The 15,021-nt window shown below is 44.0% G+C and overlaps 1 protein-coding gene across 1 annotated transcript in view; it reads right to left on the bottom strand.

The window, feature by feature from the left end:
• Nucleotides 1-14,448, bottom strand: part of LOC147428156 (uncharacterized) — a 90,579-nt gene extending 76,131 nt beyond the window's left edge. The window contains exons 1-3 of the mRNA XM_086496639.1: nucleotides 14,292-14,448; nucleotides 14,169-14,205; nucleotides 13,823-13,901 (exon numbers count right to left, since the gene is read on the bottom strand). Coding sequence (XP_086352765.1) covers nucleotides 13,823-13,901; nucleotides 14,169-14,205; nucleotides 14,292-14,320 — 145 coding nt within the window. The 5' untranslated portion in view covers nucleotides 14,321-14,448. The remainder of the gene's footprint in view (nucleotides 1-13,822; nucleotides 13,902-14,168; nucleotides 14,206-14,291) is intronic.
• Nucleotides 14,449-15,021: the final 573 nt, after the last annotated feature.

The following is a 15,021-nucleotide window of genomic DNA, read 5'->3' as shown; positions in this document are numbered from 1 at the left end:
AACCCATCAGTACCTCAGCACCCTGCAGTACCCAGCATCAGTACCCATTAGCATCAGCATCTCGGCATTTAGCATCCTTGTATCAGCATTGTGCAAGAATAAGAAAGTACTTGCTCTGGCAACAGAGCAAGGGGGCCCTTGAGGGTTTGGGACCCGACATTTGGTGTCGTCTCTTTTCTCTCTCTCTTGTGTCTCTCTCTTTCATTCAGTTCAGTTCTTTCAAGTGAAGTGAAGTGCCCCTTGTGCTTGTGCAGAGTAATAGATCCGAGAGAAATCCTTAAACACTTTCGTTGCACCTGACAGAACTTCTATCTAAAACTATAGACTCAGGTATACCATGCAGTCGAAAAATCTGTGAGACAAACACCTTAGCCAAATGATCGGGCTTAACTCTCTTCTTGACTGGAACAAAATGAGCCTGTTTACTAAATCTATCGATGACTGTCCAAATGCCATCATGCCCACTCTGAGTCTTGGGAAGATAAAAAATGAAGTCCATTGCTATACTTTCCATGGTCAGCTAGGTATAGGTAAAGGTTGCAGAAGACCTCGTGCCTTATGCCTGTCAAACTTGACCTTCTGGCATACTAAACAATTGCGAAGAAACTCGTCCACATCCTTTTTGAGCCTCGGCCAATAGAAGAACCGTTCCACACCTCTCAAGGTGGTTTCTATGCTACGATGGCCCGAAAAAGGTGGACACTGGCAATCTGTCAAAACCTTATTCCGCAATGCTTGTGTAACACACAACATATTTTTCCGCATCAAATAGCCTTCCTTGAGGGAATAGCCTACAACTACCTCCCCACTCTGTATTTGATCAAAAATGTCTTCAAAATCTGGATCGATTGCATATTGATCTACCATATCCTCGAAACTATGACGATGAATCGCCGACATAGACAAAATCAGTGGCTTGCAACATACTATGTCGGCCACCACATTTTTTTGTGCTTTTACCAGAACAATCTGAAATGAAATTGCCACAAAATATTTGTCCACCGCATCTGCTTGTCCGAAAGCTGATACTGAGACAAAAAATATCGCAAACTCTGGTGGTCAGTGAACACTGAAATCAACTCCGAGTAGAAAGAGTCACTACTGAGTAAGATCATGGATGACTGCCAAAAGCTATTCTCATAAATCTGTGCAACCTGCTGTGGTCGTGAAAACATTCTTCTCTGGTCCTAGAGGAGGACATTCGAACTTTGTACTTTCTGAAGCATAATAATAAAGAAATACCGACAAGGGGCGACAGTCTCTCTCGACGCGGAACTCCGTCGTGCCGTGTCGTCTCTCTCAGTTTTGTTCATCTCTCTCAGTTTTCTCACGTGTGTTGCATTCGATCTTCGGCTTGGAGTGCCCAAGTCTATTATAGTGGTATCAGGGCCCATAATAGACTAAAACACTCCAAGCCAAAGATCTAATGCAACACACGTGAGAAAACTGAGAGAACTGAATAAAACTGAGAGAGACGACACGGCACGGCGGCGTTTGCGCCCAGAGAGACTCGCCGCAAAGACTGATGCCCCTTGTTGGTATTTCTTTATTATTATGCTTCACATAGTACAATGTCCGAGGGTCCTCTTCTCTTAGCAATGCTCCCAAGCTAATCTACGGGAGAAAGGCCCTAGCAACTCTTATAAAGGCCCATGGCCAAGAGCAGTACATGAAAAGCTACAAGTCCAAAAGCATCTGGCTCTAAACGCTAGCGCTGCTAGCAACTAGCGTGATTCATAGAAATCGGTTCCTTTAGTGAGAGAGTGCAAACGATCACAAACAAAGTGGCAAACACTGTGAATGAAGGTGCTGAGACTGAGAGATAGAGAGAAGAATACGACACCACAATGTTGTCAAACCCTCCTCCGAAGGCCCCACTCTCTATGGCGAGAGCAGTCTACTATTGATTGCACAAATCTCTACAATGCTATGGATTTGCCGACGATGTCAACGACGGTAAGGACGACGACAAGACGGGCTGAAATCTAAAAAATGCTAATGGCTGAAATCTACAAATCTCTATTTGCTGAATTCTTACTCTATGTCGGTGACGACGGCGATGACAACAAGGTGACGGCGACACGTTGAAAATGCAGATGCTGAAATCTGCATTTTCAGGGCTGAAACTGCAAACGCTCGTTGATCTGACCATGCGACGAGGATCTGCTGCGAGAAGGTTAGATCTGCGAGGTTCGGGGCTTCTACTGCGGTGTCTTGATGCTGAAAACTGAAAACGCTAATGCTAATCTGGGTCTTGTCGCGAAGAATCTGCAAAACGCTATGAGGCTCTCCTGATCCAAAACGCTAGGGCTGATTTGTGATCTGATGCCAAAACGCTAGGTTAGTTCTGTTGTTCTGCTACTGCCGGGGCTGATCTGCAATGCAAAACGCCAAGCTATCTTCATCAAAAACACTAGGCTTGATCTGGGGTCTTCATGCAGAAAACGCTAGGTAACTGTTGGGGAAGGTCTTGCTGAGAAGGTGCCTCTTAAACAAGGTGTTCCTGCTGCCTCTTTTGCCAAATTATGCTAGCGCTAGGGTTTCTTATATATCTGCTTGCAAAGTTTGCCCTACCTAGTTCCCAACAAAAGTCACTTAAAAATAATAAGTGAAAAATGGCTAAAATAGGGAAAATAGGTCTATGCACTGTAAAAATGCTCCTAATGGGTTCTGATGGAAATTTGATGATCATGCTGTGTGCAACCAGAGGATATGCATCTATTCTAAGTGTGTCACGTGACACATCCAACCCTATGTGTCTGTGGACAAGCTACAGCATGACCAGGGTTCAATTCAGTCAAGTCAGTCTAGAATAAGAAGTGATATGGCACTTTTGTGAGTCTATTCATGACCAATCAGTTAGAGTAGATGCATATCCTCTGGTTGCACACAGCATGATCATCAGCATTACCATCAAATTCCATCATGATCATTTTCCAGTGCATTAAACCTATTTTCCCTATTTTTGACATTTTTCACTTATTATTTTTAAGTGACTTTTGTTGGAAAGTAGGCAGGGCAATTTTGGTAAGTTAATATATAAGCAAATCAGAGTTGGCACTTTCTGGCAGAAGAGGCAGCAGGAGCACCTTGCTCAACAGGCAACTTCTCAACAAGACCAACCCCCGCGACAACTCTTGCGTTTTCTCTCAACAGAAGGCCTAGCGTTTTTGCACGAGATCAGCCAGCGTTTTTGCACTTGCAGATTCCCGATGATAGTAGACAAAAGATCAGCCCTAGCGTTCGCAGATTCCCACAACAACACAACAGATTTCCTAGCGTTAGCAGATTTCCCTGCAAGGTCAGTTTTCAGCCCTAGCGTTTTTGGTTTGCAGAACAACCTCAGCGTTTTTGTAGATCATCGCGACAAAATCAGCCATAGGACCAGGGTTTTCAGTTTTCAGCCCTTAGACACAGCAGAACAACTCCCGAACCTCGCAAATCTCACCTTCCCGCAGCAGATCCTCGCCACACGGTCAGATCTAGCGAAGTGTGCAGTTTCAGCCCGGAAAACGCAGATTTCAGCATCTACGTTTTTAGCGCGTCGTCGTCGCATCGTCATCATCAACATCGTCACCAACATAGAGTCAGAATTCAGCAGATAAAGATTTGCAGATTTCAGCCCCTTAGCATTTTCAAATTTCAACCCGTCTTGTCGTCGTCCTCATCGTCGTCGACATCGTTGGCAAGTCCAAGCATTGTAGAGATTTGTGCAATCAATAGTAGACCGCTCTCGCCATAGAGAGTGGGGCCTTCGGAGGAGGGTTTGACAACGTTCTGGTGTCGTATTCTCTCTCTATCTCTCAGTCTCATGCACTTCCATTCACTGTGTCCATTCACTTTGTTTGTGTCCATTGCACTCTCTCACTAAAGGAACAGAAGGCTCTCCCTTCCGTAAGTAAAAGGAACCTTGAGCACAGTTCGGAGCACTCATCTTGAGCAAAGTTCAACATTCATTCCGCTGCACCTTACAAAGTGCCTGGACATGCACGGTCTGCGAACAGACTCACAAAAGTGCCAGATCACTTCCTAATCTAAGCTGACTGAACTGAATTGAACCCTTGTCATGAAGTAGCTTGTCCACGTACACATAGGGTTAGATGTGCACGTGACATCCCCTCCTTTTCAAAGTGAGGTACTGGTACCGAATTGTATGCGTCGAGGGAGATCGCCAACGTCGTCCCGGAAAGGACTCTTCACTGGCCCACTCTGATGCGTGGGTCATGCGATACTTGAACTTCATAAAGATATGCAATGTTTGCTTCTTTGGGCCGCGCCGAAAGCGACACGAAGTCATTTGTGGCTCCTTTAATGCTTCAACTTCGTCGATAGTCATGCACCTTCTTCAAGAATCTCCGAGGATGAAAATTCCTGAAACCACTTCCAACACAAAAATATGAACATACCGATTCCATGTAAACTGACTGGAAAAATTCTAGTCTTCTTTAAAGATTGTGCATGCAATGTAGATGAACATATAGACGGAGTGCCAAACCGTTCATCAAACACAGGCAAACAATGGAATCAAAACTTGTCTTTCTGATCTAAATCTCTCAATTGTGGCAAATCACAATGGAAATGCCCATGCTTGATGGTCAATCCTTCTTGTGCTCTTTCTGATACTATGTCATGCCAAGGAAGAGACATGGAATGTGAATTCCTTGGGTGCAAACATTTCATCTTTTCATGAGTAATCCGCATACATCCATGCTCATTCATGAGTGAATCGTGTTCAACGTGCAATATGGCATGCCTATGAAAAGGGATCACATAAGGACAATGACTAAAATACAGGAAAACATCACGAATGAAACACTCGAACAATCTGTGCTGACTAATCATTCGAACACAAAATACTTCCTATGGGGGTTCTTTGGACCTCGACTCGAGAGCCAAGATCGGTTCTTTGTGATCTATCGAATCTGCAATGAGGTTAGCTTCACTAGAAAAAGTATCAACTAAACCATCATCCTTGTAAACAATCACGGTTTCTTCCTGCAAATCATCATGCTCGTGAGAATAATCACATCTTGATAATGCAAATCATCGTGCTCGTAAATAATCACATCTTGATCATGCAAATCAGCATGCTTATCATTATCAAGCAAATCATGTGTGTCGTGCTTTGGAGAAGACGAGACTGAGAGAGTTCCCTTCTCCTGATTCTCTGCAATCTTGCCTGCACATTAGAAAAAAGTAGGAACAACTCTTGCATGTGTGGGCTCTCTGTTCGGCCACGAAGCGCGCTTGCTCGCGCACATGCTCTATGGATGCCATTCTTTCTTTGTGCTCACGATCCCGTTCTGCTTTTCTGTCTTCGCGTTCACGAGCCAATTCTGCCATTCTTGCTTCGCGTTCTAACTTCCTGTCCATCATTATCTTGTCAAAAGCCTCCATAGGAGTTAGTGCAATCCTTGTCGTAGATGGGGAAGGGGGAGGGTCGAAAAAACCTCTTGGTGGGGAAAACTCTTCTTCGCCACTCCCATGCTCACCACCTCCATGCGAAGTATCCATTCCGCTTTGGGTAATGACCATAAACTGAAGTCTTGGGTTCTTAAGTTCACGAGGAACTTGGGTTCTTGAGTGTCTTGAGGTTCTTGGGGGTCTTAAGGGTCTTGGGTTCTTGAGGTTCTTGAGGTTCTTCTTTAGCTTGCAATCTGTGTTAGAGAAGGATCTTCTCTTCACCGAGCTCTTCTCTTTCCCGCGGGCGCACCCCTTGGCGGCCTTGCGCTCACACCAAGGTTGCTTTTTCCCACCTCACGTTGATTGGTTGGCCGATAAGTGCACAGTCTGCTCTCAATGAGTGAAAAGAGAACAAGGGGAGGCCGGACAAGCCCTTCTTTCTTGGGTTTCCTGTCACTCTTCAAAAACACGATTAGGAATCGACACGCCCAAGAGGACTTAGGTTACGTGCGACCGCAACAAGCAAAAAAAAAAAAATGCGGTTCTGGCCTTGAGTGATACAAAACACTGCCAAAGCTTTGATACCAATGTAAGGTGCAATCGAAGTGAATCTTGAACTTTGCTCAAGATGAGTGCTCCAAACTGTGCTCAAGAGTTCCTTTTACTTATGGAAGGGAGAGCCTTCCGTTCCTTTAGTGAGAGTGCTAATGATCACAAACAAAGTGGCAAACACTGTGAAACAAGGTGCTGAGACTGAGAGATAGAGAGAGAAGAATACGACACCAGAATGTTGTCAAACCCTCCCACTCTCTATGGCGAGAGCGGTCTACTATTGATTGCACAAATCTCTACAATGCTATGGATTTGCTGACGATGAGGACGACGACGAGACGGGCTGAAATCTGAAAACGCTAATGGCTGAAATCCACAAATCTCTATTTGTTGAATTCATACTCTATGTCGGTGACGACAGCGATGACGACGAGGCGACGATGACACGCTGAAAACGCAGATGCTGAAATCTGCGTTTTCCGGGCTGAAACTGCAAATGCTCGCTGATCTGACCGTGCGGCGAGGATCTACTGCAGGAAGGTGAGATCTGCGAGGTTCAGGACTTCTTCTGCGGTGTCTTGATGCTGAAAACTGAAAACGCTGATGCTAATCTTGGTCTTGTCGCGAAGAATCTGCAAAACGCTATGAGGCTCTGCTGATCCAAAAACGCTAGGGCTGATTCTGCTAACACTAGGGCTGATCTGCGATCTGATGCCAAAACGCTAGGTTGGTTCTGTTGTTCTGCTACTGCCGGGGCTGATCTGCAATGCAAAATGCCAAGCTGTCTTCATCAAAAACGCTAGGCTTGTTGATCTGGGGTCTTCATGCAGAAAACGCTAGGTAACTCCTGGGGAAGGTATTGCTGAGATGGTGCCTATTGAACAAGGTGTTCCTGCTGCCTCTTCTGCAAGATTATGCTAGCGCTAGGGTTTCTTATATATCTGCTTGCAAAGTTTACCCTACCTAGTTCCCAACAAAAGTCACTTAAATTTAATAAGTGAAAAATGGCTAAAATAGGGAAGATAGGTCTATGCACTGTAAAAATGCTTTTAATGGAAATCTGATGATCATGTTGTGTGCAACCAGAGGATATGCATCTATTCTAAGTGCCTGGACATGCACGGTCTGCGAGCAAACTCACAAAAGTGACAGATTGCTTCCTAATCTAGGCTGACTGAACTGAACCGAACCCTTGTCATGAAGTAGCTTGTCTACGTACACATAGGGTTAGATGTGCACGTGACACGTCATCAACGCAATTTGCGGGCATCCATCCAACTGCCACATCAGCATGCTCCACACAAGATTTTGAGTGTGTGTGTGTGGCCGTGCTCTGTTTTTGTCTAGTGTCCCCTAGGCCCCCTCGAACAAGGTCCCCATAAGTTGGTGGAAACGACTTTGAAAAAAATAGCCCACTCAGCAAACCTTGTCAGTTTGGTAAAACTTTATCTGCCTCTCTCACTAGGGTTCGGACCCCTCTTTGCCGGAGTCCATCCTTTAGGTCATGCCACGTCATCACTTTGAGACATACCCACCCTCTTGAACAAATTGTAATCACCCTCAATTACGCATGCAAAAACAGACATAGGGCAAAAACTAGTTCAGTAGACACTGACTCTAGGTACCGACGCACTAGACCACATTTATCCAACACTTGCACTAAGAAGATAGTCACATTACATTCACATAGTCCCCGTCCAGATCTTAGATGAGAATCATGATCATTGTAACTTATTTAGCAATCACACCCAGATCGCACTCATCTCTGATAGGTGTCTTGATTGCCTAAACATAGTTACTATCATATCTACATCACCCCTCAGGTGAACAAGATTTAAATGCTGCAGTCATTTCATCTATCAAAACATGCACTCAAACATTACACACATGAAAGAGCACATGTAACAGAGTCATTTTAGAACTTCCCTTTTCATAGTACTTCTTTACATAAATTCATTCGGCAGAATACTATCGGTCTGTCAATATCCCTGAAATCTCAAAAGAAATCAATGACTATTGCTTCGAGGTAATTTGTGTCAAAGGAGCAAAGTAACTCCCCTCTTGTGCAGTCCTCACCGCACCAGATCCAACCTGCGGATTCATCGATAACTCTTGGAATAATCCATGCTAGACCAAAAGCTTCAAGGTAAAGCTCCAAAATCCAAGGAGTATATGTTAGGTCCTCCTCCTCCATCCATTTTGCATCCAAAGCCGGATAGTTCCTAAACTTGACTAAATACCAATGTGTCAGCTTACCTTTCACTTTCCTTTCCTTGTGAGCCAGGATCCGTTCCGGAATGAGAATCTTCTCTGTCTCTTCCACTTCAGGTTGCTCCTCTGGCTCCCTATCCATTGGCACGTCACCTTTGAAAGGTCTCAATAGACTCACATGAAATGCATTGTGAATCTTTCAAGTATCCGATAACTTCAGTCTGAAGGATATATCATTTATCTTCTCTTGAATCTCAAAAAAACTATAGTATCGTATACTCAACTTTGGAAAAAGTCGCTCTTTACCCTTTCATTTTCGTAGGCATGCTTTCTCAAACCGTAACAGCACCCAATCATATCTTCCTTCAGTTGTAAGTCACGGCGATACTTGTCTGCTGCCTTCTTATGCCGTGCTTGAGACTTCTCCAGAGCCTCCAACACCTTAGCAAAAGCAGTGTCTAAATCTGGAACATACTGATCTGCTTCAAAGATCTTATCCTTGGTGCTTAGAATAGGCAGAACCTTCTTAGCACCCTCGATAATCTCAAATGGCGCCTTCCCCGTAGACGTATGTGTTGTGTTGTTGTAGGCAAACTCCACTAAGGGCAAATACTTCTCCCACTAAGCCTTCTGATCAGAGATGTATGACTTTAATAAATCCAAAACCACTGAATTCGCTATCTCTGATTGCCCGTCTGTCTGTGGGTGGAAAGAGGATGAGAAATGTAGCCGGTACCAATACTCTTCCAGATTGCCCTCCAAAATAAACTGGTAAAATGGGGATCTCAATCTAAAACTATAGACTGAGGCATACCATGTAGTCGAAAAATCTGTGAGATAAACAGCTTAGCCAAATGATCGGGTTTAATTGTCTTCTTGATCGAAACAAAATGAGACTGTTTGCTAAATCTGTCGATGACTATCCAAATGCCATCATGCCCACTCTGAGTCTTGGGAAGATAAAAAATGAAGTCCATTGCTACACTTTCCCATGGTCGACTACTCAAGGTCGGTCCCCACAAAATCTGCTACCACTCCTGCTTTTGTCTTTCCTTTCTTTGCTCGCTCCTTGGCTGCTTTCCAACTCTTTGGCTTGTCCTCTGACTTTTCTTTAGGTGCCTTGTTGGCGCACCTGGCATATACATGCTCTTGTTCCCCACAACTATAACATTTACCCTCCTTAAGTATTCGGCGTGTTGCTCTGCTGACAACCGAGGGCCACAAGGTTTCTTTTTCTATTGCTTTCCCTTCCTTTTGTTATCGTTGTTCGATTCTTGTGCGGTCCGAACTGTGATCAATTTGTCTGTAGGGTAATTAAGAGTGCTCCCATGCATTGCAAACCCTTGCTTGGCATGTCCCATTAGTTGTTGCATGGACTCGGAATCTTGTATCTCTTTAGGTAGACCACAGCAAAATCGCTCAATCTGCTGCTTGAAGGTGATTTTCTTGAAAGAAGAGGCCAATAGAAAAGTGTCCCAAAATCTCACGATAGGTATCTAGTGTCCTCCTTGGTCATCCTTAGATGATTCCAAGTTGTGATCACATCGCGTTCGTATTCCTAGGTGAGCCATGAAGTAAAAATTCGCTTGAAGTGTAGCCCCTTCATTGGTGCCTCCCTCCGTAGCAGCAGGGTAGACCACCAGGTTTGTGCATTCCCCTTGAGGTAAGACGCTGCCCTCTGGACCTTGGAATGCTCTGAGTAGCGTCCTCCGGAGTAGGCTATGTCAAACTATTGGATAAAAGTGAGGGCCTTGTTGGTATCCTTAAAGCCAGCAAATGTATCGAACTTTTATTGCCTACCCACCCTACTTGAAATCCTTGGGCTTCTTGCTCTTTATCCCCAAGAAAATCATGCTGGTCGGGTCTATAAATGTACTTCCTCTGGGTTGAAAACACCGGCTCATCAAAATCCGAACTTTCAGAGGAGGAAGAATCCTCGTTCAAACTGTCAAAATACTTCCGAGATCTTCTGTGGGATAGGCTCTCCTTTGCCTTCTTCTTTCCTTTGGTATGTCTCTGAATCTTTCTCCTCTTCCTGCTCTTTCTATCCTCGTCACTAGACTCGGAGGAAGAAAAATTGTTCCGGGCTATCAAAAGAGGATAAGGATGAACTGGAAACACCCTCAAATCTCACACGTTTCTTTGCCTTTCGTGCATTCTCAAAAGTAGACCTCGGACCCAAGTAGCCAGGATCGTCTGTTGCTCGACTATGTTTCCGCGGTTGTTTCTTGGTCTTCATGAGTCTAATGACTCGCCGTCCTACTGCTTCCTCGAATTCACCCCCTGAGTACACCTTCTGAGTGGGTGTTCCTGGTGTAGTCGTCTTCTTCAAAGCTGACTTCATAGGTGAACGGATGGCGGTACGCCATCGAGAATGCATCTCGTCAAGCAGGTGCTTGATCAAAAATTTCACATTATGAATCCTTGGAATATTGAAGCATTTGTTGAGCACAGACGTCGACCTGCTATTGACGTTGCATCTCCATTCTTTCGTATTCAGTAGGTGGAGACGGGCCATACTCTTTCGATTCTTCAAAAGATGGCCGATGTCCGTTTGAGTCTCCATTATTCTCTCCCGAACCTAAGTGGTCGGGTGCCACACTTACCTCCTGGCGAGATTCGTCGACTGAATCCATGTGTGCTGCAAGTAACGGGATCGGATCCTTCGTAGAAGAAGAAGCCTCTGAGCTTTGATACCACTGTAATAGACTTGGACACTCCAAGCTGAAGATCTAATGCAATATACGTGAGAAAATTGAAAGAATTGAACAAAATTAAGAGAGACAACACGGCATGACGGAGTTCCACGCCCAGAGAGACTGCCCCAAAGACTGGCACCCCTTGTCAGTATTTCTTTATCATTATGCTTCACAAAGAACAAAGTCCAAGGGTCCCCTTCTCCCAGCAGTGCTCGCAAGCTAATATGCGGGAGAAAGACCTTGGCAACTCTTATAAAGGCCCCTAGCCAAAAGGGGTACATGAAAAGCTACAAGTCCAAAAGCGTATGGCTACGAAAGCTAGCACTGCCAGCAACCCATTCACGGAAATCCGTACGGTTGCCACATCATTAACGTAAAACACATGGTCCATGCGGCCTGCCAAGTCATCGCGAGCGTCCGTCCAACTGCCACATAAGCATGCTCCACGCAAGATTTTTGAGTCTGTGTGTGTGGTCCTGCTTTGTTTTTATGTCTAGTGTGCCCTAGGCCCCATTGGATAGGGTCCCCATAAGTTGGTAGAAACTTACTTTTAAAAAAAATAGGCCACTCGGCAAGCCTTGTAAGTTTGGTAAAACTTCATCTGCCTCTTTCACTAGGGTTTGTACCCCTCTTTGTCCGGAGTCCATCCTTTAGGTCATGCCACGCCATCACTTTGTGACAGTGTCTTGACACGTCAACAATGTGTGACATGGAACATTTTTTTCCACATGCTTTGGAAGGTTGTTTGAGTCTTCCCTCGATGCTAGAAGAACTGACTCGAAGTAGAGAAGCTTTGGAAGATAGTTCGAGTGTTCTTTTGATATTAGAAGAACCGACACAAAGTAGAGAAGTAGATGCCATCAAATCCATTGCCAAGTATTTTGTGAGAATAAGACTTATGTAACTGACAAGTCACCTTCACAAGGCGATAGAAACACTACAACAATAGCAAACTGAACCAAAAGAGCGAACACTTGAACTTGAACAAACAAAGAAACACTAGACGAGACACACGTAGCACCGAAGTTCCACTCCCAAAAGCATTGGTCCCTCAATTATGCGCCCCTTCCGGTAATTCTTTAGTCCATAAGGCCGGAGTCAAAGTTACAACTCGGAGAGGCACGCTCTCCCTTTGAGTTGTTGACAAAGTCGCAATCCACTGGGCTGATCCATCCATTTGCTCTAATGGCACCCTTGGCCCAAAAGAGACTTCAAAAATTCCTCTCTTTCACTTGCATCCGCTGCTCACAACAGATGTTCAATCTTCAATTTTTGATCTACACCTTTTCAAAAAGTCCCTGCCAGCTGCAACTTTTCTACTTGCGCAAACCAAGACATCCTGCCAATCTCTCTAACCATATCTTATTAGACACTGAATCTATTCATGCCTTGGCTTTCTTTGCTCTTTTGTGCTCTGCTTCTTGTCTTTCCCCTTGGTCGAACACTCTGCAAACTCCCAAAAGCATATCGACCGATGATCACTACTTTTCCTCTCTTCCTCTAATTGTGGGAGTAGACCTTGCCAAGTCTGAACTCCTTTTCCTCACTATCCCCTTCCGCTTCTTCAAGTTCATCGAAGTCTTCTGCTGCCACGATCTCTTCATCCACATATTGCTATTTCTCTTGCTCCTCTTCTTCTTGAAGATGACTAGGTGTTGTTTCCACAATCGATTGTTGTAGTTCTAGCCAGATTGCTCTAAGAAGAACAATCGCCTAAGCTCTACCACAGTAATTGATGAGGCGGTAGAAACACTGCATCAATCCTAAACAGCAAACACTTGAGCTTGAAAAGAGAAAGAACACAATAGACGAGGGACATTGTGGCGGAGTTCTACTCCTAGAAGCATTCACCCCTCAACTAGGTGCCCCTTGCGGTACCATAAGATCGAAGTCGAAGTTACAACTCGAAGAGCCACGCTCTTCCTCTCGTGGCTCTTCCTCTAAGTCATCCACAATGTTGCAATCCACAAGGCCAATCCATCCATATGCTCTAATGGCACCCTGGCCTCTGTTTTATAAGCAAGGCTCCAAAAGCAATCTCTAAAAGCGACTTTAAGATCACTATTAATTTTTTCAGGTGCTCAAGAGCACGGCTATCAAAAACTCATGCCCAAAAGCTCAAAAAGTCAATGCGCTCCATAATTGGTGCCATAAAAAGTCTCAACATCAATCTCGCCACGTCATCCATGTCCGTATATTCCACATCAGCATTATCGTACAATGCCACATCATCAACCATACAGCCTCCCACGAATTACACCGTGATTACCACCACGAAACCCGCTGCAATTGGCAAGTGCTTGCAAGCTGATGGGGGTCCAGCTCTACTCAAGCTCTTGCTCTCCTCGTCCGTTCCCGTCAGGTCATGCCACGTCTTCACTTCGTGGAAACTTATGAAAGGATTGTCCCTCCTTCCTGGTAAATTTGATCTCTCTTTCAATTATAAAGAAATGAAGGTATGGTGGTAGATATATGCAGCTGCTGAATTGGGCCTTTTGGCAGAAAGCATAGAGTTTGATATTGGGGATCCTTTGAAAGAGTTTTCGAGCTCTCATGGTTTTGGGTAGCCTGTTTCTGTAGCTGCTCTCGTCTACACAAGTCACACTCTTAACTATTCAGCTTTTTGTTTGTATCTCCCTATTTTATAACCCTACATCCATGGTAGTTTTTCCTTAAGGTTTGTCATTATGTTATATCCCGGTTTTTGCACTATCAGCTAATCTGTAATACCTATGGTCTATTTGTACTTACTGCCTTCGAGCTTTGATGTGTTTTAGTTATGTAATATAAAGGCTACAAGCCTATCAGCTGATCTGTAATGCCTATGGTCTATTTGTAGTGCCTTCAAGCTTTGATATGTTTTAGTTATGTAATATAAAGGGTACAAGCCCTCCTTTTTTGCAAAGAAAACGAGAAAAAAAATATTAAAACACTACTTGAGAACTTGGAAAATGTACCATCCGCAAAATTGAGGCCTATTGCTTTGATTGCAACCCGGACTTCCCCAGAACTGGGAGGAGGTAGCCTGTCACTCACCTACCAAAAGAGCAAAAATCATAGACAAGAAAAAAACTTTTCAAAAAAAGATGTCCTTCAAGAGAGCTAATGCTTGAAAGCAAGGAGGGTACTTCCACTCAATCAAGAAAACACGGTCACAAATGTTAAAACCATGAAATTCTATAGCTTGTTCAACCCTTTAAAGATGAGATGGCCGCGTGTGCGTATACACCTCTCTCTCTCTCTCTCTCTCTCTCTCTCTCTCTCTCTCTCTCTCTCTCAAAACTGCAAAAATGGAGATGTTACCAAGTGCAAATCAGATATCTTGCCAGGTTTGTCCGCCCTACAGTACATACAAGCATTAGTAGAGAGAATGCAGCAAAACTGACGTAGCCACTATGGAGCGATAGCGAGAACGAGCAGAAGTACCTCCAAAGCAGGCGATCGATGGCGGCCATTGTGGGTGTCAATTAGCAGAAAGGTTTTACGTGAGCTAGTGCAAAAAACCAAAGCAAATGAGTGCGGCCCATTTTGTCATCATGGCTTGAAATGCCATTGAAATCATCGTTCGTTTGGTTCACTGCTCGTTGTACTGCCGGAGGAACTGATCTTTTTTGGGAAAATTATCAAAATACCCCTCTAATTTGTGGAAATTCCCAAAATACCCCTCAAATTTCAAAAATTCCCAAAATACCCTTTATCTATTTCAATTGAATAGTTCAAAATTTTCTAATCTTTATTCCTTTTTTGACAATTGACATCCGTTTGTTAGTGCTTAACATGTAATTTTTCACAAATTACCTTGAAAAAAAAACAATTATATCTTAAAACAATGAAGCATTTCATCTCCAAAGCCTACGTAGCCAAGTCAAATTCTAGTTTTAGCATCTTGTATCGATACACAACAAGTCTTCTTATAGAAAGCTAGAAATGTTTTTATCTTTGGAGAAATTTAATCTCACGACCAAGGGTATTTTGGGAATTTTGGAAAATTTGAAGAGCATTTTGGGAATTTATGACCAAAAATCGGGGGTATTTGGGGAATTTTTGAAATTTGAAGGGTATTTTGGGAATTTCCACAAATTAGAGGGGTATTTTGGTAATTTTTCCATCTTTTTTTTGGGCTCCAAAAGGCCTTAGTGCACTATGGGTGAGGGCG

Source organism: Adiantum capillus-veneris, chromosome 23 (assembly GCF_014529385.1).
Source record: "Adiantum capillus-veneris isolate H3 chromosome 23, ASM1452938v2, whole genome shotgun sequence".
NCBI classification, from domain to species: domain Eukaryota; kingdom Viridiplantae; phylum Streptophyta; class Polypodiopsida; order Polypodiales; family Pteridaceae; genus Adiantum; species Adiantum capillus-veneris.
The sequence above is the reverse complement of the archived record's forward strand: the minus strand, read 5'-3'. Positions and strand labels throughout refer to the sequence as shown.